The sequence below is a fragment of the Haliaeetus albicilla genome, chromosome 9, assembly GCF_947461875.1.
Source record: "Haliaeetus albicilla chromosome 9, bHalAlb1.1, whole genome shotgun sequence".
NCBI classification, from domain to species: domain Eukaryota; kingdom Metazoa; phylum Chordata; class Aves; order Accipitriformes; family Accipitridae; genus Haliaeetus; species Haliaeetus albicilla.
In genome coordinates, this window is record NC_091491.1 from 5,014,838 (window position 1) to 5,042,214 (window position 27,377).

General features: G+C 48.7%; 3 protein-coding genes across 9 annotated transcripts in view; 1 reads left to right on the forward strand and 2 right to left on the reverse strand.

The window, feature by feature from the left end:
- TTC19 (tetratricopeptide repeat domain 19) lies at nucleotides 1-4,551 on the reverse strand. The gene is made up of 10 exons (XM_069791114.1): nucleotides 4,260-4,551; nucleotides 4,121-4,194; nucleotides 3,879-3,989; nucleotides 3,279-3,317; nucleotides 2,664-2,720; nucleotides 2,328-2,389; nucleotides 1,666-1,760; nucleotides 1,309-1,463; nucleotides 843-1,005; nucleotides 1-321 (listed from the first exon to the last, which is right to left on the reverse strand). The coding sequence occupies exons 1-10, from the start codon at nucleotides 4,549-4,551 to the stop codon at nucleotides 188-190; spliced, it is 1,182 nt and encodes a 393-aa protein (XP_069647215.1). The 3' UTR covers nucleotides 1-187.
- On the forward strand, nucleotides 4,436-25,926 carry ZSWIM7 (zinc finger SWIM-type containing 7). 7 transcript variants are annotated; one of them, XR_011326061.1, is made up of 7 exons: nucleotides 4,436-4,562; nucleotides 5,093-5,190; nucleotides 7,008-7,029; nucleotides 11,348-11,450; nucleotides 17,053-17,157; nucleotides 19,151-25,324; nucleotides 25,429-25,926. XR_011326061.1 is itself a non-coding variant. In XM_069791121.1 (7 exons), exons 1-6 carry the CDS (start codon nucleotides 4,534-4,536, stop codon nucleotides 19,175-19,177), a joined length of 384 nt encoding a protein of 127 aa, XP_069647222.1. In that variant the 5' UTR covers nucleotides 4,436-4,533; the 3' UTR covers nucleotides 19,178-19,226; nucleotides 25,164-25,926. The 7 variants fall into 7 exon arrangements, 4 of the variants coding, with proteins under 4 accessions (XP_069647222.1, XP_069647223.1, XP_069647220.1 ...); XR_011326062.1 differs by having other exon boundaries at nucleotides 25,653-25,926; XR_011326060.1 differs by having other exon boundaries at nucleotides 19,151-24,456; nucleotides 25,164-25,926.
- The window catches only part of ADORA2B (adenosine A2b receptor), a 20,371-nt gene continuing 11,762 nt past the window's right edge, over nucleotides 18,769-27,377 (reverse strand). The window contains exon 2 of the mRNA XM_069791113.1: nucleotides 18,769-22,636. Coding sequence (XP_069647214.1) covers nucleotides 21,943-22,636 — 694 coding nt within the window. The 3' untranslated portion in view covers nucleotides 18,769-21,942. The remainder of the gene's footprint in view (nucleotides 22,637-27,377) is intronic.

Sequence of the window (27,377 nt, forward strand, 5' to 3'; positions counted from 1 at the left end):
TAGGTTAAGATTTCACAACTTTATTTTGGGCCAAGTTGCTAGGCAGTAGCAGCCCTTCTTGTTAAGCAGTCCTTAAACTCCTCATTGCTGTTCCCCTGGAGAATTGCACCAAACTGGTCCCAGGCTGCTTCTAGTGACCAACCCTTGCTGCTGTCAGCGACCTCAAGGTTGGACTCTGTGGCCAAACTTATTTGGAGCCCTTTCTCCTCTTGGCCAGCTCAGCTAGTTCTTCCTGGATATGCTGGACAGAAGCAACATCTCCCTTCTGTTGTGCCTGCTTGAGAGCTTCTTTGTACACTTGTTTTGCTTGCAGAAAGTCTTCTGTAGTAAGAGGGAAAAGTAGCAGAGCTAGCCAATTACAGTGCCCATTTTCGGAGTCCCCTCCTGAAGCTGACCACATGCAAAGGACAAGCATACTTGGAACACATCAAGAATTAGGGAGGTTCAGAAAACATCCAGCAGAGGGTGCCAACTATAAGAGCTAGACAGCAGCAATGATGATGGGACAAGGTGCTGCTTCAGCATTAAGATCTCATAGAAACAAGTCTCAAGCATGTCTTCTGTCCTTTTGGAACCAGTTACTGTACATACAGGACAAGGGAAACAAGATCCCCTGGCAACCTTTTGAGTCAGATGCACCAGTACTGCATTTATCTTGGACCAGATCCTTCAGCAGCTGAATTCAATTTGGGTGCAACACAGGTTGCCTCCACAAAGTCAGCAGACCTACTGCTTAGACTAAAAATAGTAACACAAAAATAACACTGTAGTTCAGTCCTACAATACAGGTATCCACAGTCAGCACAAGCACAGTGACATAGGCTGGATGTTTATTTACCTACCTTTGTGCATCAGAATTGCTGCCAGGTTATTCAGCACCATGTGCTCCTCAGGGTGCTGAGTCTCCTTTGCCAGCTCAGCTGCCCTCTTCACATAGGAATATGCCTCATCGTAGTGCCCCTGAGCATCCAGTACAGTTGCTAAGTCATTTATCAGGATGACAGTCTGTACCAGGACAGAAAAGGAAGCCTCAGAGCAACAGTCGGTATAGAAGTCTGGGGCAGCAGGAGCACCACATTCATTCCCCTGACACACTAGTAAAAGTAGTATTTGCCAGAGAAGTTTTCAGTAAGAAAGCATCTTATATTTATATATCGGCATGCTGCATGCTCATTGTTCCTGGCAGGAAAACAGAACATAATTCAGTGCTGTGTACATTTGATGGCAGCAAAGCTGCTTTTAAAGCTGCCTCATTCCCTAGATTAGCCTTTCTTTCCCTAGTAGCCCAACTATGATTGTACAAGTCACCTGTGGATGAGTCTCTCCCTGAACATCATTTGATATCTGCAGAGCCTTCTCATACATTTTTTGGGCCACTGGGAGCTGGTTAATGCTTAGGAGATAGCGAGCATAGGAGTCTAGACTCATCCCAAGCAAGAGACGGGTGTTGGCCTTTTCTTCAGCTGCAAATAAAGAGGAGTGGAAGTGATCACTTCTGCAAGATCAAGCATGAGTCTCCATCCTACAAGAGCAGGAAACTCATGCAGTGTGAAGACAATGGATTGGCATGAAGATGGTGCTTAGGCAATATGGTAAGCAGCATCAAGGAGAGGGAAATGGAGAAAAGATAATGAGAGAAGCCTTTGGCAGACAAGGCAGTCCCACCTGGTAAGACATCCTCAGGCAAGTCCTTTTGCTTGGCAATCTTCTCCTCTAAGGTCAGGATGCAGAACTCATAGCCAGCCAGGGCTAATTTGTGCCTGCAAAGTGCAACAACTCAGCAAAGCAAGGTTCCTTCCATCCCTGAAGGGACAGATGTGAACACTTTCAATCCCTCATTCTAAAGGGCCTGTAAGACAGCTTTTCCCCTCAACCAGACCCTTCTTGCCCATAATGCTTTCTTCTTGATCTTGGCCTGGACCCCTCTCTTGACCCATGGGCAAAGGGGTCCAAGAGGTGGAGAGGCCCCCCTCCCCCCAAACAAGGCCAGCAACCCATGCCAATGCTCCACTGAAAAAATGAAGCTACAACCAGCCACCAACTGCTTCAAAAGCCGCCTTTCCTGTGAGATGTGGATTTAAGACTAAAGAGCAATGTCCTCTATGGCTACTTCTGCCCTAAGCTGGGCAGCTCCTACAGCAGTCACTGGGCTGCATGACAGTGGGTACACAAATATCACGCCTGTGGGAACCTTTATGTTGATGTTATCTTCTCACATCAAAGCTTCCTCAGGCACTCTATTCTTAGAGAAAAGAGCCTCTGCTTCGCCACCACTGCCACTGTGAAGCTGAGATGAAAGCAAAAGATGCCTTTAGCAGGGAACTCACTGTTTCTGAGCAGCATAGATACTGGCCAGCTTGAGGGACATCTCAAGGATTGCATTGTCATCCTGCCAGGAGGACACACAATGCAACTGTTACTCTTCTTGCATCTCCCCAGTCGAAACGTTACTTTGTCAGCAAACAAGTTTAGACCTTAAAAAATCCCCATCCTATTGTTTCCAGAGCTGCTACCCATTGAAGGATGTTCCTGAGAAGCCAGCAAGCTCACAGCTAGTATTGCCGATTTCCAGCAGGAGGTATTACAGCACAAGAAATAGACCAGAGAGTTGTGCACCACACTGTTAATACTTACAGGTGAAAGCCTTTATCAGAAGAACGTACCTCCTTTGCATCCCCTGCAAGCAAATAGCTCATACTTGCTTTGTAGAGCTTTTCTGCCTGAAATGAGAATTTTGAAGAGAATATTGAGGAATGATGGCAGTCAAAACAAAAGATCTCTACCCTTTATGGAGGCAGACTACTGGGAGAAACCTGTCTCACAATTTGTGGCATTTACATTGTATGTCAAGACCAGTCAGAAGTGAAAGGCTAACCAGAGCCCAATGGTACAGCCAACTAGTGGGTCCTTTCAGTTTCTACTTTAGGACTGCTACACCAGCCATGAGTTTACCACATCTGTGTGCCTTCAGGGCTTTCCTGGATTCTCCTTGAGACAGGCACATCTAAATGCTTGACTGTGGCATTTGACAGCAAGAAGTATTCCTTCCCTTGCGCACCATGTTGGAGCTCAAAATTTAACTGTGAAAGTATCTTTATTAGCAGCATATGCTCCATGGGACTGCAGTCCCAAGGCAGATTATTCTGCTTTATTCTGGGAGATCTCTGCCTCAAGTCTCAGCATGCAGCTTGTCACAGCACGCCACACCTCCAAGATCTTGCACAAGATGTCAGCCTTTTAAAATTCAGAGGGAAAAAAAACAAACCAGAGTTACTCACATTGTCCAGGTGTCCCTGCATGAAGGCCACGTTTGCCATCTGGAAGAGAGAGAGGCAGTGCTGAAGCTTCACAAAGGCTGCAGGGACTAGCCTCAACGCAACCGCTTTTTCTTCTACTTACGCCTCCACTATAGCCCCAGTATACGGCACTACACCCCCCAAAGGGACCTGCAGCCCCATAGTGACTTGTAGCACAGACTAGACATGATATGAGGGGAGACCTTATCACTCTCTACAACAACCTGAAGGGAGGTTGTAGTGAGGTGGGTATTGGTCTCTTCTATTGAGTAACTAGTGATAGGACGAGAGGAAATGGCCTCAATTTGCGCTAGGGGAGGTTTAGATTGGATATTAGAAAAAAATTCTTTACTGAAAGGGTTGTCAAGCATTGGAACAGGCTGCCCAGGGAAGCGGTGGAGTCACCATCCCTGGAGGGGTTCAAAAAACGCGCAGACGGGGCACTTCAGGACACGGTTTGGTGGGCGTGGTGGTGTTGGGTTGACGGCTGGACTCGATGCTCTTAAAGGTCTTTTCCAACCTAAACGATTCTATGATGCTATGACAGGGGACAGCCCCTGCCAGCTCCCCCCCGAGCCTTACCATGCTGTAGGTGTAGACGATGGCTTTCCTGTTATCCGACTGGTGCGACAGCCGCAGGGCTTGGTGCAGCACCCGCTCGGCCTCCCCCAGCTCACCCTTCATGACGCTGAGCTGCAGAGAGAGTGGGGAAAACCCGAGGGGCAGGTCACCCGCCGGAGCCCACGCGTGACGGCCCCCCGCTGAGGTAAATCACCCCCCCAAGGCCGCCATGTCCGCGTCCCTGCAAGGGGCCGGCGCCTCACCTTGGCTCTCTTCAGCAGGAGGATGATGGCGTCCTCGCCCTCCTCCTCGGCGTCCCTGGGGAAGAGCGAGAAGGCTGCGGGGCGAGGGTGACCGCCCTGCCCCTCACCGCCCCGGCCCGCAGCCCACGACCCGCCTCACCTCCCAGGAAGCCCAGGGCACCCCCGACCGGCCGGGCCCACCGCCGACGGGCGAGCCCCGTCCTGCCGCCGCCGCCCTCCTCCCCTCGGGCCCCGCCACGCCAGACGGTTCGGGACGGCGGGAGCCCCGCGGGGCAGCGCCGGGCGGCCAGGCGGCACAGGGCCCGCGGCACCCCCGCCGCCAGCATCTTTCTCCCAGCGGGCCCTTTAAGAACTCGCCCTCGCCACGTGATGCGGGCCTGTGCGTCACCCGGGGCAAAGGGCGCCTTGTTGCTATGGAGACGCGCCCTCATGGCGGCCACAGGTAGGCCCGATCCCGGCCCCGGGGTCGCCGTCCCAGGACCGGCGGCTCTAAATAGCTCCGACGCGGCTGCACCGTGTCGAGGGAGTCCCCGGGGACCGTAGCGGCGAGCAGCCGATGTCGGGGCCTGGTAGCCGCCGGCCTCTTCCCCGAGAGATCCCCAGCGCGGGTGGCGGGCCCCGGGGGCGGCGGGTGGGCTGTGCGTCCTCTTCTGCCGGGAACTGCCATGGCCCAGCGCCGGGACGCTCCAGGCCAGAGCCTCGTCCTGTTACCAGCTGTACGCCCCCGGTCCCCTTCCACGGGACCTGTTTGTACGTGGGGGTATCTGAGAGACACCCGTGTGTTTCTGAGAAACCCTTTGTTCCGCGAACGCGTCAAAAACGCATTTTAAAATTTGCTGAGGATGCCCTTCCTTGGCCACGATGCGGGGTTGAGAGAAGAGCACAGCCCAGATAAACTGTCCTGGTTTATAGTATCTGCGGTGACCCTAGCGATTTCCCACCGTCTCCTGTTCCCTTCTGTCTTGCTTCCAGTCATGAGGCCAGTGCCAATGAGGTGGATAGTACCTTGCCAGCAGTAGCAGAAGAGCTTTTGAAAGAGATCAAAAAGGCTTTTCAGGAGACCTCACAGGGTACGTAAAGCAAAACAGAACCATCTCAGCGGGCGGTGGGCCAGTAATACTGGCGTGGTCAAACCTTCAGGTAGCAGTGAGGGTTGTTCGCCTCCTCTTGTTCGTATCTTCTGCAGACTGTCGCCTAAGGGGTGGCCTTCACTTTCAGGAGTGGCAAGTTGTATCGGGTGTTTCCAGCTTTTGTGTCCCTGTCCGGAGACAACACAAAGGTGTTTGAAGCACAGATAATGAGGAGCAGCCCCCTTCTCAAAGTCAAGCCCCTTCAAAGATTAGACCAGTTTGGACACTTTTTTGAACATGGGACCTAAGGTGATGCTGATTGCTTAGAGCTTGTAGTGTAAGTGGTTGCACTTGAGGGATGACAACTTACATACTTCCAGGCAGGCATTTAGTTGTGCCTACTGTACTGCTGTTTTTATAGACTCACTAATTTCAAGACTAGAGTTGAAAGGGAAATCTTCATAAACCCAATCATGTTTCATGACTGACCGGCAGAGGGTGTTGTGTTAGGGCAAAGAACAGCTTTCCTGTTGCTTGAATGAAGCAAACATAAGCCAACAGTTAAATCTTGGCCAATTCTAGCAGCTAGTTAAGAACAATTACCTTCATTGCACTCTGGATTACTAACGTAGTTCTGTAATCTGTGCTGAAAGAATATTACTGTTTGTGTTTACTTGATAAGTAGCGCAGAATGGTTCTTCCTTAGGAAAGTGTCTATTTAAGGAATATTTTTAACTGCACTAAAACCAACCAAATAAACATTCAGAGAAGTCTGTTTGAGCACTACATTTGAGTGGGGAATGGGCAGAGACTTAGTGTCGAAACTGTCAGAGTGACCACATTGACAGCTTTTTGGCATGCTTGCAGTATGGCTCCCATCAGGTTAGAGTAGATCCAAAATCTACATGTGACTTTTAAAAAGAGCTTTATAAATCCTGTTGTAAACTAGGGAAAAAAAAAAGGTCAACATTCCTTTTAAGGTATACTTCTCCTTAAAGCACCAAAATAGTACTAAGATGTACGCTGAGCCATAACTGCAGAAACAAACTGATCGATCACTTTGGAGATTTAAATTAGAATAAAGTTGGAAAAGTCAAACCAACAGCGTAAGTCATAGAGAATATTTTGAATTGTTGGAACAAAGGATTTTAAAGTCAAAAGTCCTGATCTTCCAGTGGAATACAGAGACATAGTATACTGTGTCCCATCAGTGGTAACAGAAAGATCAGATTGGATGATCAGAGCCTAAGCTGTTAGCTACAACAGACTAATTTTCTTAAGTGTAACTTTCCATCTTAACAAGAAGTTCCCATAAGTGAAGACATTATGTTTCTATGTGCTGTATTAAGAGCTATAAACTAGTGACGCCCTGCAAGACTATACTGGGAAAAGAACAACATTTTTAAAGTTTTGATGCCAGAGTTCTCAACTGATGCCAAGAAAGTTTCGGGGAAACCAATATTTTTAACCAACTTCTTAAAGTGGCAGAGTAAGATGTTGAGGCCACATGCCTTTTCTTGAATGCTTTTAAAAGTAGGATATTATAAAAGTAAGTATATTTGGGCTTCTGCATTTCTTTTTAAAATTAATCCCTCTGGTTCTGATTGTTGTACTTGGTAAGTGCCTTAGCACTACCATAGCAGATCATTTTGCTGCTCCTTGTTGCTTTTTGGCGGCTAGAGAGGATGGCTAGAGCACTGCAGTCCTGTGTGACCTCTGGGGGTACATTAAGGAGACACTAGCCTTCTTGTGATGTTGGTGTCTCTCACAGTGAGGAAATTCAGCAAAATCATGCTTTGTTTTTCTTTTTGTTGCAGTCCCTGATGACCTGCTGCTGGGGTAAGTATCTTTTGCTTCAGTTCTTGTCCCAGGTGTCCTGCTAAAGGGCAGCTGATAATCTGCTTTCATCATAGTACCACTATTTTTTTCCTGTGTTTGGCCAGTACACGTTTCTCATGCAGAGTTGCTACGTGGTTTTGCTGGTGGTGGAAATGAAGGTCCAAAGAGACAATCTCAAGGGTTTTTCCAGAGATTCCTGAAATTATCTCTGTATCACTGAATCTCCTGTGATGACTTGCTCTAATTTGGGTGGATTAAACATGCAGAAACCCAGAACATTTAACCTGAGCTCTAAGTCCACCCTCAGATCTGGAATGAGATTTCTGTGAGAGTGGACTGTGTTTTCGAGTGATTCATGCCGCTGGAGTGCCCCATCTCCGCTGTGTTGATATCATTGTGAGCACAGCAGCATCCTGAGATCCCTTCTTCTGTTTGAGTCATGGGCATGTGTGATAGAAAGGGAGAAGTGAACATATCATCTCTCTGCACAAGGGAATTGTTCACTTGAAGATTGCCCTTAGAGCTTTCTTCTGTTTAGAAGAAGTCTCAGGTCAGCTTCATCATCCTTGCGTTGACTGAAGCTTGTGAATATTTCAGTCATTCCCAGGCAGTCGCCTAAGAGATCCAAGTTTCACAGCTTCTACAGCCCTCACTAATAGGTGTTAAAGGTAGAGAAAAGGCACCATCACAGTGAGAAAGGCTTTTCAGATTCATCTTCAACTTTGTGTTCCTGCCTGCCTGTAATTTAGCCAGGAGAGGAGATCACCAGGAACCCTTCAGGCCTTAATATCTTTGGGTCTAAAGTTATCTCACATAACACTTGTGAAAGTTATGCATGCAGGCTCCTTCTTCTGGGACCACAATGGCCTTTGAAGAGTGGGATTATATTTGACAAGTCTCGTGTAACTTTTTGTTTCCTTCTTGCCATAAAAGAAAAGAGGAGGAAAGAAATTCCCTTGTTAAGTTTAATAATGGTTGGGTGTTAACTCTTGGCAGTCAGATTTCCATCAATTCCCTGTGACCAGCAGCTCAGAAGTATTCTGATTTAATTTCTGAATCTCTTCCAAATCTCTGAAGTCCTTGAATTTCCTTTGGGCATTCCCATTACTTATTTCCTGTTAGACTGATCGAATTATATACATGGAAAAATAATTCCTCAAATTTGAAAGAGTTACTGAAACTCATTAAACTCAGCCCCCTTACAGTCCCAAACCTAATCATCAAGGAATGTCTTACGTTGAGTGTTCCCCCACCCACCTCCTCTCAGTCCTCAGATGAAGCCAATCCTTATTGCCTTGAGTTTGTGCAACTGAAGTTTTGGTCTTCCTGGAATAAGTCTGTCTGCTTGGCTTGTTATCAATGAGATTGACTCAGACACATAGGTCAGCCATGCTGCTGAGAAGCCAGGGTTCTGCCTTGGCTCTTTGTGTCTTCACTGGAGTTGGAAATGTTCCTCTGCTTTGTCCCGTTCTCCTTGTGTTTTGTACTATCTTTTCATCACTGCTGATTTTCTTGTTGTTTACGCTTGTAACTAATCTAGACTACACAGATTTTTCTCAGCAGATAAAAGGTCTGTAAAGTTAACTGAGTTGCCCCTGAGCTCTTTGGAACACACTCAGAGCAGCTGGATATACAGGTCTAGAATAACTTTTAAGCCTGTGAGCTGTCTGGACAATAGGCTAAAGGTACATATGTCCATATTTGACATACAGCTTATCACATACCCTCGCAAGGCTTTAGCAGGAGATAAAAACCTCCTTGCAGGGATATGCAGACAATGAGTATGTAGATGGAAATTATTGCACCTTCAGGACTCACAGCTCTTTATTTCTCCACTTGCTGCTGTGGAATTTTACAGCACCATGCACAGCAGCAGCCAGAGACCAACATGTACCTCCACGGTGCTGCCTCACAGCACCGAGGCTGAGGAGAGAGTCGTATAAAGGCAAAGTTTTGCAGGAAGCAAACGTGTATCTTAGCAAACCTGTCTAATATTGTCTTTACCCCGTCCCAGGCACTCTCTGATCCATAAATGCTGTGCAGTAGTGCATCCCTGCATGGTGATGTGTCCTCCTTGGAAGGAAAGGAAAGGGAAAGGGGTTTTAGGGAGGGTGAAGTGACATAAGGCATGTGCTGTCCCTGGGTGTTTATCCGGAAGAAGTTTGCTGTCTCTCAGCCCTGCTGGTAGCTGGATTACAGATGTAAAACTACTGCTATCTGGTGGCTCCATGTGCAGTGATGTGCCTTCAGTATTTCTCTGAATGGTCTTTAGCTTCCTATGGATGCAATTTGGTGGGCAGAGAAAGAATAATTTATCACAGTTGTGACTGTGATAGAGGAGATGCGATCACTACAGAGTGACTCATTTGTTCTTCAGGGTTTAAACCAGTTTCCCTGGGATGAGGAAGGAGCCCTACTGCTGCATTTCCTATTGCTTAAGGAGCTATTTATCATCCTTGCTCTCTCCTTGCTCTGAGGCACAATGTGTGGGCCATGACTGGAGGTGGGATTCAAGACCAACTGATCAATAATCTGACCCAGGGCAACTCATCCAGGACAGCCTGTATGTACAGTTAAGGTATCCCAGAGCACGAGCTCCTTTTCCCCTTAGCATTAGCAAGTCTGCCTCCGTGTGCTCTTGTTTACCTGGTGCTGCCCCCACTAAAATCCCTTTTTATGCTCGTCGTGCTCATGTGAGGGTTTCAGAGTTTACTGCAACAAGGATAATTGGGCTGCGTGTGTGACACTGTTGCCTGTAACCTCTCTTGGATCCCCAGCACTGTGCATCTCCCAGGATTTCCTTCCTTCATCTTCTCTTTGCCAGCATGTCTTGCTTTTGCTGCCAGAGGTGCAGTTTTCCCTGAAGAAGACCTAGTGTATTTAGGGGGTTGGGCAGAAGCAAAGTTTCCAGTTTTAGAGTCTAGATTCACTGTTTGATAAATTGGTTAAGCACCAGTGCTCTGTCTACACAGACTTTGTATCAGAAGAACTACGGGAATACTAACAAAAAGGCTGATGCGATCACTGTAAGGACAACCCGTGTCTCTCACTTCGCCTACAGTTCCTTTGCAATAATCAGTGATCTGTAAAGTGACTGTCAAGCCAGAAATGCTGCTCAAAGATAGCTCCTCACCTACATGGCTAACACTGTGTCACAGTCATAGAGACTGACTAAAACAATCTCACTTCTGTGTCTCTGATGTACTTTGTCTCATTTTAGTTCAGGACAGGAACCACTTCATGTCCTGTTTGTGCAGCAGGCAGCCAGAATAGCGTTTGGGTCATAGTGCTGAAGAAGAAACACATAAGCTGTAATGTCCTGTGTAAAAAAAAAAATCTTTAAAATACCTTGTAATTAAACCTCAGTGGGATTTTGCAAAGAAATTTGAGGCTGTTTGGGAGCAGCTTGGAATTTTGGAAGTTCTCTTAAGAACATCAAAACCCAGCTCTGAATAGCTGGCAGAGTAGAGGCTGTCCCTAAGGACTGAGTCCTGGGATTTTCTCAGAGGGACAGGGCAGGGATTGGTGGTCACTTGGTGAAAGCCAGCAAGCTGAGAATGACAAATGCACTTCATTGCTTGGTCGCTGTTGTGGTTTAACCCCAGCCGGCAACTGAACACCACACAGCTGCTCGCTCACTTTCCCCCTCCCCGGTGGGATGGGAGAGAGAATTGGAAGAGTAAAAGTGAGAAAACTCATGAGTTGAGATAAAGACAGTTTAAGAGGTAAAGCAAAAGCTGTTCACGCAAGCAAAGCAAAATGAGGAATTCACGCACTACTTCCCATCAGCAGGCAGGTGTTCAGCCACTTCCAGGAAAGCAGGGCTCCATCGTGCATCACTCTGAACATCCCCCCTTCCTTCTTATTCCCCCCACTTTATATGCTGCACATGATGTCATATGGTCTGGAATATCCCTTTGGGCAGTTGGGGTCAGCTGTCCCAGCTGTGTACTCCCCACAACTTGTTGTGCCCCCCCCCAGCCTGCTCGCTGGTGAGGTGGGGTGAGAAGCAGAAAAGGCCTTGGCTCTGTGTAAGCTCAGCAATAACGAAAACATCTCTGTATTATCAACACTGTTTTCAGCACAAATCCAAAACATAGCCCCATACTAGCTACTATGAAGAAAATTAACTCTATCCCAGCCAAAACCAGCACAGTAACTTACTTAATGGAGCTGTTACTGGTGGGGTTTTGACAGGCAATGGGAACCTTTGACTACAGGCCTTCTGGACTCCATAGGGCTAAATCCTATGGATTAAGGCTAAGCCAGGTGGTTTTCTTTTGTGGTGTCACCTAACTAGAGACACGTTCTCTTTCAGGCTGAAGTTCATATTTGGCCCATCTGCTGTCCCAGCTTTGGATTTGGTGGATCAGCGTTCTGTCACCCGAGTCGTGTCCCCCAGCGGAAGGACTGCATACCAGGTACACAGTCCTCTTCAGTCTTACTTTCTGATGGTTTCCAGTTGACATGTGAGCCAATATTTTCTTAACTTGCAGAACGTGGAAGGGCACTTGGATAAGCATGGAGAGAATATCACTGTTTTACAAACCTCTGAAGTGACACTGGAGAGCAGTAGCCATGGACTAGAATAAGAACAGCATAGTACACTACCATTTTCTTTGTGGCTCCCAGCCAGTCAGAGGCAATTTGTTACATGTTTGTGGGTATCACAGTTAGAAGGAAGTTTTCCAGGGATTGCTGATTTTGCTTTATTACTTTCATCCTATCCAGGAAAGGCAGTTCTTCCTCTTAACAAACTGTACACAAAGCAGTGTTATCTTCCATCACTGCATTTCTTTCCCTGTTGCCCTCCAAATCCTCAGTATCCTGAACGCTCTTGACCTTTACTTGGCGATAGGACCCTTGCCACCTGGGAGAAAGCAATGCTGGCCAAATCCATGAGTTTCATTCTAGTTCACTGTAGCCAAGTCTGTGAATCACAGAAGCATCTTTATAAAATGGCATTTTAGGGAGAAGAGCTCACCTTAGCCCTAAAGGTCAAACTCCTTACAGCACGGGATTGGAGATGGAGCTGGGACTCATTAGGTAAAAAGAGGAGCTATTGGCACTTCTGACTTTTCTGTGGTATGCACAATTCCTTGCTCTACTGTGCGACAGCACCCGTGGCACCTCTGTTGGGGATAGTCTGTCCATTCTGTGAGCTGTTGACCAGCTCCATCCAGCCCATGGGGTCACAGTCAGAGACGCACCGTGTGCTGTGCCCTACCTAAGGCTGTATAAGCAGTGGGACCCTGTGCCCGTAAGTTTTTGGTGAAGAAGCACCCAATTCCTTCTACCTAGCACTACTAACCCCCTCAGATAGCACAGCCCCCTCCATTGCTGAACTTGGTGCTGTGCCTTTTCACACACCAGAGAAGGGGGAATCTCTTTGCTCACTGTTGCAGCAGCCAAGAGGAACATTTCCAAATATCCTCCCTGCAAAGGGCCTTCTCTCCTTCACTGGAGGTGCTGAGATGCCTTGTGGGGTCATCTAGGGTAAGAGAAGAGCTGTGAAGCCAGGCCTGGGTAATGACACAAGCATTTTTCACATGTTCAGAGCTTGCATTGCTCATTTTGCACGTGGAGTCTTTATTGCTTCTGGGGCCTTGGAGAGGAGATCGGCCCCTCCAGAGAGGCATGATTCATAAACATACAGGGCTCAAGAACACAGCCTTTGATTTGAGTTGAGGGCTTGCCTGTGGTTATTTGGTAGAGCTTAAGAAGCACTGCTTCCAGGACCCTTATAAGCAGCTGCCTTACTAATTGAATGCTTAAAGGCTTTTCCTTTTTTACTTTTGCTCAGCTGAATATGCCACTGGGCAGAGAATGGTCACGTTCTCCTTGCAGAGCTTTGTCGGGCCATGCAGGCTAAGGCAGAGCTTTGCAGGCTGGGATATAGTCTTCACTTAGCACTCTTTTGTGTGAAGGATGACAGGGACTGCTTAGAGTCTCTGGTCTTCCCAGGGAGCCTAAATATGTGCTCACATGCTCACAGCTTTTCTGTAGCATGGCAGAGTTATCTGCATCTTAAGAGGCCTAATATTCATCTCTTAGATGCAGAAAGCCTCGTGAGACATGGAGGAGTTCAGAGAAGCATGGCAAGAGGGCTTGGATGTGCTGGGTGCTGTCCTGACACCCTGTTCTGGTCTGGGCAGGGTCGTTGCTGAACAGTGCTGCCTCAAACTGCATGAGCTGCAGCAAGACAGGCACCCCTCCGCACTGCCCAGCCCTCTCCCCACTGAAGTGAGGGGCCAAAAATTCCTGCTGGAGGCAATCCTGCAGTCACTGAATGGGAGTTGCTGATTGATGAATATCTACTGATGGCCCCAACAGTTGGCTCAACTGGTGCATGTTGGAAAAGAGCGTCAGAACTGCTCACCTCCTGCCTCTGCAGGTAGAGGGAGCTGCCGGTTCCTCTGCGGGGAAGGAACCCCTGGACAGGTAAATCAGGGCTGGTCACCAGGAGTTAATGTAGGACAAGCCCAGCCTTCAGCCAGGCACTTTGTAGCTGATGGGTGTGACTTGAGCGGCCCCCCTGCATCACCAAGGGTTAGTGCCTGTGTCCTCCCACCTGACAGGCACCCTACAGGTACATGTGTGCTTCTGAGCAGCATTCCTCTTTAGTGGAGTGTGATTGCTGATTAAGGCCATGCTGATGAGTTCATTAACAGAGGAATCTGAAGAGGTATTTTCTCTGGGGTTGTGAGGCTGGTCCCATTGCGAAATCCTTCCTCAGCACAGCTGTCTGAGATGCAAAAATAAAGAGCAGAGCCTCCCCTGAGGCCGCTGCCTGGAGCAGTGACAGGAACGCAATCTGTGGATGGAGAAACCGAAACACTGAGTGGGATACTGCACTTAGGAGTAGCTAGGTAGCATGACTGGCTCTTCATTCATCTGTGTGTGTGGTGTAGGTATGTATCCCAGCTGTGTGCACTTCTCCCTCAGCAGAGAAGCTTGCCCAGTGCAGTGGGGAGTGGGAGGGCATCCATGGCTGCCTGGACAACATGCAGTCATCCTTTTCACTTTTCCCCCAGAAAGTCAGCTCTGCCATTTGCACCCAGATGTGGTTGAGCTGGAATGTGAGGTGGTGCTTTCATTTGCATCTGGATCTGGAGAACTGTTCTTTGAGGCCATGAGGCTGGTCCTACTGTGAAACTCCTTTGGGTTGTCATAGCCAAATCTGAGATGTTGATACTTCACGGGCTAGAATGCTGTTTGCATTCCATATCACCCAGCACACCTTGGGTACAGCTTCAGGGGAAAATGGCTCTGCTCAGACAGGCCTTAGGAGTGCAGCCTGTAGTGTAGGCAGCTCTTGCCCTCAGGAACTGAGATGAGAGAAAAGCCCTCAGTCAAGTGAAAACTATGATTTGTCTTTTAATGCTCAGGCATTAGTGCCCTTGCTGCTTAATAGAGGAATAGCGCTGATGGGATATTCAAGGGCTGATGTTACCTCAGAGTTGTTAATCATCCCAGAAGAGCTTGTACAATACCTGCCTACGCTGCAGACTAAAGCCAACCCTTGTAACTCCAGGTCAGGGATAAGTAAGTCTCACCTGCTGCAGAGATGGTGGATGCTGGCTGATGGTGGAGCTGTGCTGGATTCAGCATGTGTAAAGTGGTGAGCAGGCGGCGGTTGGGGTGCCTGTTAGCTACGCCTGAGTTGCAGAAATGCTGTGAGCTGTGGGAGTGAAGCCAGTTAGCAGGGGGAGAGGCAGTGCTTTAGCTCTCCTGCCAACTGTCACTTGCATTGCTCACATCCTGCACTTTTATTGGATTCTTCTTTTTTATGTCTTTTTTAATTAATTTCCTAGAACCATATGGCAGCCTGCCCCAACGTGAAGGATTTGAGCATCAGGTCCTGTCAGAGACTGTGGTGCTGCCTAGCTGTATGCCGGTGGCAGTACTAGCTGCCATGGTGCCACAGCTGGCCCTTCTGCATCCCCACATGCACGCTGGCAGGGACACCACCACCAAGGTGATTTTTCCTCTCTGTGCAGCTAGCAAGCACCTGGAGATGAGGGCAGTGGAAGGAAATCTCACAGCATCTCAGGGCCAAGAGAGCACCCCAGTGCCTGGCTTGGCTGCAGCTGGCCAGAAGCAGAGGCACTTTTTTCTCTTGGTCTTTGGATTTTATATTCTGCCTTATTAGGCAGAAGCTGCATTCTTGCCATCTAGGTCAGGATGGGGGAACGCTAAACTCAGCCCAAATCTGGCAGCGTCTGTGTCTTCCCCCCCTCCTCAAAGGAAAACACTTCTGAAAGAAAGGCACCATCGGAATACTTCGTCTTGGAAAAAACAATCAAAGGGGCTAGAGAAAAACAAACTTATCACAAGTGAAACAAACTCAGCCTGGAGTGTAAGGAGGGCCCAGGGTAAAGGCCAGACTGAAAAAAGAATGGTTTACCCTGAAATAGGAATGTGAGTCTTGTGTCCTGAATCTGCTGGCGGTAAGGGGGATTATGAGTCATAGGCGCTTCTGTGGGAGAGCTTAAACTTGTGGATGTCACCTTTCAGCCAAGGAGTGCAGAGAGAACTCCAGGAGACGGGGAAGGCTCCCCTTGCAAGTGCAGCTCTGGACCGGGAGGGACAGTGTTCCTCTGGAGGGATTTAGGAGTGGGCATCCTGGGGGGAAGCAGCACTCTGCAGAACTCCACTCTCTTTTCACTTTTTTGTGTTTATCTTTGGATTTAGGTGTATGTGTGCCACAAACCCAACCAGAATTTAAAGCCTGCTATAGGAGAGGAGTGTGGTGTGCCATCAGAGCACAGGGGCTTGTGTGCAGAGGAGGGCACTGCTGGTGATTACACCCATGTAAATCCCCACCATTCTCTGGAATATCCACGAACAGTTAGTGCCAGCTGTTGAGGCCACAGAGCTGACACAAAGCACTTGCTCTCACTGTGGCAGATATGAGACACATCATGGCAAATATTCTGTGGTAATTGTGTTTTGGCCATGGGGTGCACTCATTTTAGGCCTCAGAGCATTAGTAAAGCTCCTGCTATTGAGCAGAGGTTTCTGCTTAAAGCCTGCAAGTGTATTCTGTCCCTTCGGAACCTTCCCTTGCAAGAGGAGAGGGGAGAGCAGTTGGCTCTTAAAGTAGCTTTCTAAAAGCTATTTTCCAGTCTTGAAGAAAGCAAAAGGGAAATAATCCATAGCTTGGCTTTTCTATACCATGCAGCGAGCTCCAACAGCTCACAGTTTGCCTGTCAGCTTTGCCATGCTAGAAACGAACGCTTCCCTCCCCTGGCTGCCTGCATCCCGTGCCCATGGTGCAGAGGAAATATGCCTCAGTACCAGACTTGCAGAGGAACAGCATGTGGGAAAAGGAGGCAGTGCTGTTCGCAAACCAGAGATGGAGCAGGGAGGCTTCTTCTCTGGAGACTTCAACTTTGTTTATTCAGACAAAACTGGATTCCAATAGCCGCAGCTGGTTTGGGGAGCAGAACAGCAAGAGCCTTTGCAGCCTCCAGCCACTGAAACTGGTTAGAAAAGGCCTCACTGCGAGTGCTCACTGCTGCTGTCTTTCCATCCCCAGGTCCATGGTGGCCCTGGATTCATAAATGAGCTTTCTGTGACAAGAAAGGTTTGCCATCTTCAGCTATCCTGTATCTGCCAGTACTGGGGTAGGGAGCTCGCTGGGGGGGCTGGCACCTCACTGTGCTACCGGCTTTGGGAGATCAGGGGACAGAGCTTTGTGCTACTGCCCTTTTCCTGATCTCTTAGTAGCATATAAGTCACTGGAGCTGAGGTCTGCTGCAGGCACCGGTGTACGTACAGGAGCTCTTCCTTGCCTGCAGGGAGAGAAGTGTACAGAGACCCTGAGAAAGCCGAGGAGCTTCAAGCTTAGATGGGTCAATGCAGTGTTTGGGGACTTTTTTGTATTGCAGCACCTGCTTGCCTGTTGCGTGCCTGTGAGTGATTGTGGAGAGGACGTCGGGCCAGATACAGGCCAAGTTAGAGAAATTAAAAGCAAATGCTGTCTCTGACTCCTGCCCCCTCGGGCTGCCTTTGTTTCAGGTCCTTGGGAGCTCAGGCAAACTCTACACCTGCTACAGTTCCTGCCACTTCTGCACGTGTCCTGCTTTTGGTTTTACTGTATTGCAGAAGAGCGAGAGCCTTCTGGTAAGTTGTCTGCCTTAACTTGGGGCCAGGACAGGGAGCGGGGGAGAAGGCTGTGCTCTGCTCCTTGAACCTGAGCAGGCTGAAGTTTCCAAGGGAGCAAACGCATGTGTGTTGAGTTGGCCACGCAGGCTGTGCCTGACCCACTGCATAATCTGGCCTCTGGGAGTCGCGGTATTTGGGTGGAGCTAGGCCTTACAAGGGCTAGGGAGGACTTTTGTTCTTAATTACAGATTACTATTCTGACTTTCAAGAGATGAATAATCCCTGGTCTCTTGGAACAAGGGCTACTGCTGCTAATGGGACTGCCACATGGAGTCTGCCTGATGAAGTGGTGCAGTTCACCTGGTGCCAGTGAGGAAGGGCTCAGGGTAACCAATTGCTCTGCAATTGTGGGAAGGGCATCAGGAGCCAGTAACACTTCGCTGTGTGTCAGATCCCTGTATTTATTATCCTGATGGCAGAACTAACCTGGGGCAACTGGAGCACCAGCCTGTGCCAGGGCTTGGCATGCCAAGAGGGAACCATGTTCCTGGGAGGGGTGAGCACTTCATTAGACCCATTCTGGCCAGGATGGATTTTTGTGGCTTCCAGATAGAGCATGACATTCCTGCGTTGCTCCTCCTGTTAACTTGGCTCCGCTATTATTTGCAGTGCAAACATATACTTGCCGTCTACCTCAGTCAGGCCATGGGAGCCTGCCAGGAACTAACTGTCTCTGAGGAGCAGCTCACAAGCATCTTACTGGCTGAGGAGGAGGATGAAGGATGAAGGATTTGGATCACAGGCGGATGTGCTTTCTGTGTACCCTCCCGGCTGTGTAGCTGGCATTTTTTGTATCTACAAGGCTGTCAAATGTTCACCATGGCTGGTAGATTTCTTCCTGCGCTGCAGCCAGGCATGATGTTAATTAGCAGCCTTGCACTGATAGATTAATTAATAAATGTTAAGAAGCCTGTGTTGACTTCAGTTTCATTTATTTATTTAGTCTATTCTTGGGATTTCTGAAGATGTTTGAACTAATCTGTAATATTGTGTGCTTGTGATGTGGGGATACAAACAGTCCAGCAGGTCTCTTAGCAATCCGTTAAACCTTCTTAGCTCTGCTTGTGCTTTGACTAACCCCACTGCCCTTCCAGTGCCTGCATGGCTTGGTAGAGTTGGCCTCTGACAGCGTGACGCTGCAGTGGCTTTTTGCAGCTGGCTGCTCAGCGATTTCTGATTCATCACTGGCAAACCTGTACCAGGGACTGGGGCAGGGACCCCTCAGCACCTTGAGGCTGATGACAGGTCTGCACTTCCACTGTGCTTACTGCAATGCAGGATCTTTGGAAGCAATCACCCCGGTTGCTGTGCTTTTAAATCAACCCATTTCAGAGAAGTCGACCACCTCATGCTGGCAGGCAAGGCAAGGCTGTCCACATCAGACACAGGGGAAAGGAGACTGCTGCTCCCTGTTCCACAAACCAGCCAGTGAGCTGGGAACCAGCTCCTTCCAGCTCTGTGACTCCCTGCCCGTGCTCTGAGATTGGGCTCCTCCTCGAGTACAGCGTGGTCTCATATGATACACCGTGTGAACACAACACCACAAGAAGTAATGGGGCACAGGCTGAGCCAGGTTGTGTAGGTGGTAAATTAAGCGTTCTGTATGTAAATAACAGTTACTGCAAATACAAAATCTGAACAACATGAGGAAAACACATCCATCCTATGTACATCAGAGCAGTAATGAGTGATAGCTGAATAGCTATAGCTGCACTTGCTGCAGAAAGTTCCTCTGCCATTTTGACTTCACATTTTTATAGAAACCATCAGAGCTTTCTTTTCAGGGGGGCAGGGGAGATGTCCTATTTTTATTTTGCCTTGAAATTACTTTGGCTCAGATCCACAAAGGCACTTAATGTGCCTAAAGACCATGGTGACTCAGGCCGTAGTTAATAATGGCTAACAACCCGATGGCACAGTCATACTAAGGATACACCACATCTGTCTACAGGAATTCTGGCTCATAAGAGGCATATGAAAGGTAGCAGTCATGGATGCCGAGCTGCAGTGCAAGCTGTCACATACCAGTAAGTGTTCTGGGACCGGCTCTCTCTGTATTGCAGCGCTGTGTGTTTCAGTCTGTTCGTGCTATCCAGAGTTTGGTTCATTTTCAGCCAGCAGGAGGGGAGAGATTACATTCTTTGTTGTAAGGATAAATGTGGCTTGCAACCACTTTGTAACGCTGCCAGACCTGCAGGTGAAACCCTGCTTGTTTCCAGCCATGATTAACAGAAGAAACACAGCCAAAGATAATACAGAAGGGGAGGAATGAAAGGAGGAGAGAGTCAAACCCTGCCCAAATGGCAGGAGGTGGCTACATGTGCTAGCTGGACTATGACCAAGGCAGATGCAGCAAAGCTGAATGGGGCTGTTAAAGGAGAAACGCTTGGGACAGTAACTTTAACTATTCAGATTCTTCTTGGAAATGCCAGTATCTGAGATACTGAGCTGTAGCTAAATTTGGACATTGCATAAACATGTACAAACCCATTCAGAGCTTACTGGTGGTTCACCCAGGTTTGGGGCTGGCTCTTACAGCTGGGCTGCTACACACATGGTAGCAAAATCCATCCCTCCTAGTGAACGATTCTCTGTTTGCATGGTGGGCCCCAAGTCATACCTGCAGCTGCTGCCTGCAGGTCATGCCAGCTGGCTTAGCAGGTGCTGCAGGAACAGCATTTCTTCAGCTTTTCAGCTGATTTTACACCATATTTGTCATTATATACGCCAGAGAAATGAAACTCTTGGGGTCTTATATTACCCCCCTTTTAGTGCAATGCAGTTAAAAAAATAGAAAGCTGTTTTCTATGTGATTCAAGTACAATTTATCAGGGACAAACTGCTCCAGGCATCACAGTCTGTCCACCGGACCTGTTGTTCAGGAACTGGCTGTGTTTAAACTTCCTTCCCTGCCACCTGGCTCTAAAAGGCCTGCTCCCTATCTCTCCCCCTGCATGCGTTACCACTGAAAACCACGTTTAATACACATCCTTGCACTCCAGCTTCTCGCTGGTCACATGGTGATGCTGCCGAGATTGAGTGGAGAGAGATGGTACCACTTTACCACGTAAGGCCCTTCAGGCAAGACTCCCGTTTGTAAGAGGGCCACAACGCGATGGCAGGTCTGAACTAGTCAAGAACAGCTGTGTCTCTGTACCAGTCGGCTTTTGGGCACGAAGGAGGGAGGCTGTCTGGTGTTTTTCTGACTGCCCTCCCTATTCCTCTCAGTTGTGGAATGAAAGTGCCCTGCTAAATAAAAGGCATGCCAGAAACACTGGTTCGTTTACAGCAGTGCACGTGCCGTCATGCAGTCTGGAGAAGTGGAGCTCGTACTTCAGCTGTTAACGCACTCTTCTTTCTACCTTTGTCTAGTTTTGCCTATCACAGTTACATATGAAATCAGGTGCGGTAATTACTGAGCTGTGGTTGCAGAGTTATTAACTTGCAGTGCAAATTAATTAAGTCTGCTTCACTGGTGAGTGGGCTTTGTCCTTACAAAGGGCCAGGACTCCGTGGCGAACTGCAGAGGCCAGGCTAGACAATCTGTGAGGTGAGCTTCTTCCCCAAAGAGCTTGGCCAAAATCAGGTCGCGAGTTAAGGCATTCTAGCTTCTTAGCTCCCTTCCAGTCTCTTTTGCTACTGATGCAGGTCAGGATTAAAAAAAAAATTAAAAAAAAATAAAAATGCCTATTAAAAAAAAAGCACTCACAGCTTCTGGGGGTTATTGGGCTACAGAGGAACCCCTGCAAGACCAAGTTTTAGGAATCAGGCAAGCTGCAGCATCCAGCAATCACAGCTAAAAAAACCTGCACTTCTGGAAGCACTGCAAGGCTGTCAAGTTTTGTCTTGGGAGCAAAAACCTAATTGTAGAGATCATGTCACCAAGGGAGTGGTTGCACTAACCTCGGTGACTCTGGATCAGACTAGCTAGGACTATTAGGGCACTTCTGCCTTTTGCATTTTGATAGCTGGAAACAGATTTGAAATCAAACCTGAAGCATTGGTCTGCACGATCCTGTGGACCAAAGTGATTTAGAGGCAATAAAACTGCTATTCTAAAACTTCAGTCAACTCTTAGCTAAAATTTTTCTCTTTCAGTAAGTAGGCCTTCCATACTGGGGCCAAAAATAGCTGGCCAGTTCTAATCTTGTTTTCCCATCAACACGGTCACGTCCCTCAGAGCCTGGACCACAGATTCAGTTTCACACCAGCAACAGGGCTAAGTAAGACTTTTTCCCATCAGAGAATACTAGCTGCATCAAACAATTGATGGAATAATTAGGGTATTACCAAAGTGCTGTCAAGTATGGACTTAAAAGAACAACTCAAAAACAGACACAAAATTATTACTCCTAAATGAATCAAAAGATTTAAAAAAAAAATAATATTTAAAATAAAGATCCTAGGACTTGACGTGAGCAGCACAATTAGGGAAACACCCCCCAGAAGGTGGGGCTTCCACAGTCAATGTCTGACCTGGAAAGGAAACTCAATACGATTACCAGCAGTCACGCAACCTGGCTTTGCAGTCAAGGGTGAGCTGCACTCAACCTCCCGGTCAGGTTATTCCTCTAGGAGGCACTGTGTTAATTACAAAAATAAAAAAAAATTACAGCTGCATAACTGCATAGTGGTCATCTCCGAGCACTCCTAGAGGAGTTTTAGCTGTAACTGTTCACATAGGCACAGGGAAGGGTAGTGTCAGGGACAGACTGCAAAATCGTAGGAGCAGGACGTGCAAGGTCATATGGTCACAGAGGCTACCGGAGAGTTAATGTTGGAGGCAGTCAGGTGCTGGTTGTTGTCAGTGGGGCACTTGGGGAAACCATCCGTCTTGCAGAGGATTTTGGAAATGATCTTGCGAAAGGTGTATCGGAAGTCCCTGATCCTGTAGGCGTAGATGATGGGATTGATGACAGAGTTGGCATGGGAGAGGATGATGGCCATATACATCACCCACTCAGGCTTGGATTTGGAGAACTCCTCATGGAAGTGAGTGATGCAGTTCAAGATATGCAGGGGCAGCCAGCAAAAGGCAAAAAGTCCTACGATGATGGCCAGAGACTTGGCTGCGTGGATCTCCTTCTGCAGTGTGGTCCTGGAGTTCCCCATCAGTTCGATCTGATGCAACTGTTTGCAGGCGACCATGAATATCTTAATGTAGATTCCCAGCATGATAGCAAGTGGAAGCAGCACGCAGCCGAAGAAGTTGAAGTACACCATGTAGCTCATCGTTACCACATTCTCAAAGAGGCATGAGATGAAACAGCCATGGTGCTCTGTCCCAGTGTCAGCCCCTGTCTCGTTGGTGGTGTTGGGGCAACCGCTCATGGCTTTGTTCCAGCCCATAAGTGGAGTCAGTCCAATTCCAAAGGACAGGAGCCACAGCACAGCGATGAGTCCTCTTGCCCGCTTGCCAGTCACCAGACTATTATACCTACAGCATCAAGAACAAAACCAAGATAGAGCCATTAAATAAATGAGCGCTCGTGACTTCCCTGCAGTTAAAGTCATCGGCATTTTGGCTAATGCCACAAAAGCCCCACCCACGCCCACATGGGAGCCTCACCTCTCTGATCAGTGGAGGGGCAAAAAAATCTCACCTGTGCTCTCTGCCTACACAAAGTGATTTGGGGAGGTGATTCACTTACTGTTCCTGAGAGATGCCAAGCACTGCCCCTGCCCACGAATATCCTTCGATAGGAGGTAAGGACTTGGAGTCTTAAAAAAAGGCTTTATCATTGCGTGAGCCTAAACCACCAACTACGAGGAGGGCAGGAACAGGGGGAAGGCTCACTCTGTAACCACCAACTTACTTACTCTCGTGCTCTAAGCGTCCACTACTGGGCACGCCGGGACATGCTACTGGGCTACGTGAACTTCTGGACTGACCTATTACAGCTGAGACAATGCTGGCTCTCAACTCTACACTGTAATGAGTAGCTAAAGTCTTAACCAGCATCACCACACATTTACAGCCTTTATACCACAGCCAACTTGCTTCAACTTGGGCTGCTTTTATGCCTGCAGCAGTGCTGGCTTTCACTGGAGATTACAGCAGTCCCATAACACGATGTCCCTTCCCATGCTACCTCATACACTAAGGTGGGAAGTACACATGTGTGTGGAAAACGGTGCTCCTACTAGTTTCCCAAACAGTGCAATTCCTGGCTTACACATGCCAGACTGCAGCCCACGCGAGCTTGTTGTGGCTGGATAACAAATACCCTGAAAGACTTTTCTGAGCCAGCATCTGAAAGCAACTGCTAATGCTGGATCGCTTAGGAGAGTTACAAGTTAGGGTTTGTGTCTCCATTCAGAATCTCACATCCGGGCGTGGAGCTGGGAGCCAGGGACGCTGGGCTCTTCTCCCCCCATTCGACATCCCTGCTTTGTGCATCCTCCAGCAACCGTGCTGGTGCGGGCAGCTTCGCCTAGCTGCCGGGGCTGGTGTTGGCCTCGGCTGCTCATGTATGTGATGTGCCAATTCTGTAGGACACGCACCATCGAGGGGCCCTGAAGCCACCCAAAGACTCGGACCTGCAGCTTCTGAAGCCATCAGTGGGGTTAAACCACACAGCTGTGCGCAGCTGCTGCTGTCAAACGGTGCTTGCGCTCTGCTGACCCACCAAAACTGGTTGTAAAGGTTCAGATTTTTAAGTAAACACCTTCCTTGGGCACCTGCTGCTCTCATGCGTTACAAAGAAGCTCTGTGGTGGCCCAGGGACAAGCGGGTGCAGTGCTGAGAGGTGCAGAGCCATGCTCTGCCCCACATCTTTCCTAACCCCACGGACTGGGTGCCTTCATGGCCAAGAAAACAAAGGTTGTGGCTGATGCTCAGGGACACAAACGGGGCCGGAACCTAAAGCAGCAAAAGTCGAGCTGGTTTGGGTGCAACCAGAACACATGCCAACATCAAAGCATCAGTTGGATCGCTTTTTGGGGATACGAAGAACCAGTGACTGCCAGAAAGACATCATGAGAAACCCATTACTGTCCTCTCTACAGCCAGTTAGCGTCTGCTGGCTGACACGCATGTGCCCCCCTTCCCACACCCTTCTCTCAGCACTTGTTTACTCTGGCTTGGCTACCCTGCTCCTCCTTTCCTAAGAACGTTTGTTCTGATTTTCTTCCGGCCCGTGAGGCAGGGGAAGGTTTTATTCCCACAGAACCGCAGCTGTGCCTGTGAATCACACTGTGGTCGCCTCCGTGCGAGCCATGCGTCCCTCTCCTCCTGCGAGCTACAAAGACAGGAGGGTAAGTGGGGGGGGGGGGGGGGTCTGCCAACACGAACCGGGCAGCAAAGAGGGGCTGGGGGGAGCCCTCGGCTCCTTCTGCGCGGCCGCTTCGAGCGGGGGTCGCTTCGGGCACGGCCGGGGCTGGCCAAGAGATTGCGGCAGCAGCAGCCACATTTAGGCACTGCTGAACCATGAACATGCTCCACGGGGTAGATGTCTAAAAGGCAAGTCCAGCCACGGAGGGGTTTCTCCTGCACTTTTCTCTCATTATTACCAAGTCTCACTGGTTCAGAAGATGAGAAATTATCAGATGGGGCATCAGTGAGGCCAAGCCCATTGCTTTCAAAACCCCATGTTAAGTTTTCAGGAGCCAGAGGTGGTCTGGGGTTGTGGGACCTGAAAATGTTAAGATTTGATTCGGAGCAAGTTCCCAGAAATCCAATGTCTTGGCAAAGTCTGAGTCTTGAGCTACAACGTTGGCCAAGCTTAGTCAGTGGTGTAGGAGTACCAAGAGCTGCTGCTGACCTACAGCTCTGCACGTGGGAAGAAAAAAATGTGGCTCCTTGGCTTGTGCTATTCATGCTTAGTTGATCACTTCAGTTGCTCCTCTGCTGCCTCAGTCATTTCACAGCCCAAAAACTATTGTAGTGAGACCGGAAAATGCAAAAGGGACCATTGTTCAGAAAGAGAAACTGAAGGGTCAAGAGTTTTGTGTGTCTGAATCAGGCGGTGCACAGGAACATAAGGAAAAGCCGCCGCGGCTCAGCGTGCCGTGCTGGGGCCGGTGTCCACCACGCTGGTGACATTCGGTGCTGTCTCTTGCTGAAAATACATGACCCCAAATAAGGCTTCTTCCATCTGCTTTTCTCCTGAACTCTTCTGCAAAGGTAAGCTTCAGCTGGAAGGTTTACAAACCAGCTAAGAAGTCACTTAATTTTCCAGTGGCTGTGATGGTGGGATGTTTATTTTAGTGTTGCTTGCTCTTCCCCAGGGCACATAGCACAGTTGCAGCCAGGATCACATTTAAGCGGGGCCCCCTTTTGCGAGGAGGAGATATAGAAAAACGTGCCGCGCTCCGGGTCTGCAAGAGCCAGAGCTGAGCAATGGAGGGGGCTGCAGGCCTGTCGGCACAGGGAAGAGATGGTGTTCATTAAAGTGGAGGTAGTTATTCACAGTGAACACCACACTCCTTAGATTAGTTCTTTATTTTCGCAGGGATGCGTTGCAAATTCCTCCCAATGTCTCTCCATTCAGTGGCTTGATCCCAGGTAACGACGGTGGTCGCTGCTGTGACTGCAGAGAATGGTCATACGTGGTTGCTGAGCTACCAGCCAGAAGAGGCCAACGTGAAATTACGGATAGTTCGCTGCTCTAAAATTGTTCACTACCACCTTGTTATTGCCTTAATACACTTATTTGGTGGGACACTGCTTTAAATTAACAGAAATTAAGCATGTGCTTAAAAATAAAGTGCATGCCTATTAGCAGACCAAGGCATGAAGAGTCTCGTTAGTGAGCCGCTGCACACAGCTGCACCCACCGTCATAAACCACCACCAAGCAAAGAAGGCATGGGCTGTGAGACAGCTGGGACTCAACTTTTTTCCTAAGCTCTATAAAACATGATCAGACAGTGAGGAACCAACAGATTTTCACAGCTCCGAATGCTCCAGCAAACCCCTCCTTCATTCTCTTTTAGGCTTAATATTATTAGGCAAAAAACTATTAAAGTAAATTTACTCACCTAAGTCTGCTCAATTAATGTATAACAAATATTGAATCTCCTCTATGTTTCTGCCCACAGACATCAAATGTTGCTTTAATGTAAATAACAGCTGAATATTTTAAAATGATTTATTGAGATTAAATAAGCTGGCAATGCATTAGTTCCTTTTACACCGCCAGGCAAAGTCTCTTTACTGGCATAATCATCATCAAGCAGCTAATTATCTCAGCTCCCACCCAGTGCCCCCACAGCGAACACGCTGCAGAAGCCCCGATGCCATCCCCACCAAAAGCGATTCAGGTTTCTATTCTTCTGACGCGGATAACTATACTTTTGCCACCAGTGTCACAGTCACACAGCCCGGATTGCAGTAGGTCAAATACTTTACAGAAAGAAAGTTCAGCTGCTTTTACAAGATGGCTCTGACCCGCCGGTGTTATCGTGTACAAGCACCAGGCTGCTGGGTCCGTACCGGCTGTGCCGTCACCGAAACGGGCCAGCGGGTGACCTTCATCCAGCAACATTCGCTGTCGCCTGCGGCCCCTCCACTTCAGTGATGGCTCAGCAAGGTCCACAGCTTTTCTGGAAAAGCATCACGACAACCACCAAGGCAACAGTCGTACATTAGCGCAGGCTGCAGGAAGACTCTCCGCGTTCTCCAGGCACCGTGCCTTTGGTTGGTAGGATGGTCAGGGTTTTGGTTTTTTGGTTTTTTTTTCCAACGGGTCTCATTGCATTTCTAATGCTATTTACTAGCGCTGGATACCAGCCAAGACACCCAGGCATGCCTAAGTACAGCTGGAGCAGAGCAGGACTCGCTGCCAGCCTGCAGCCAGCCCAGCCTTTCCCATGCAGGAGTTTGGCTCCCGACCGGCAGGAACGGAGTCGTGCCCTGCACGTACCTGGCATCTCCCTCCGACCCTGGCAGTGACCCCGTGCAGATCACCCAAGCAGAAGCACTGCTCCCTGTCAAACGAGGAGCGTGCAGCAGCCAAGGCGTAATTCAGCATTTGGGATGATAAGACGTGGGCCAGAAGGCAGCAACAGCCTGGAGTCTGGAAGGGGACTGTTATTCCCACATTATTTATCCCCAGAGAGCAGGAATGGGAGAGAATCCCCTGCCATCCCCCAGCAGCCCAGAAGGATGAACAGGCGAAAACGTCGTGGTGGCACACACCTGCTCTCCTGGTGCTTGGTGGAGTCTGATGGTGGCCC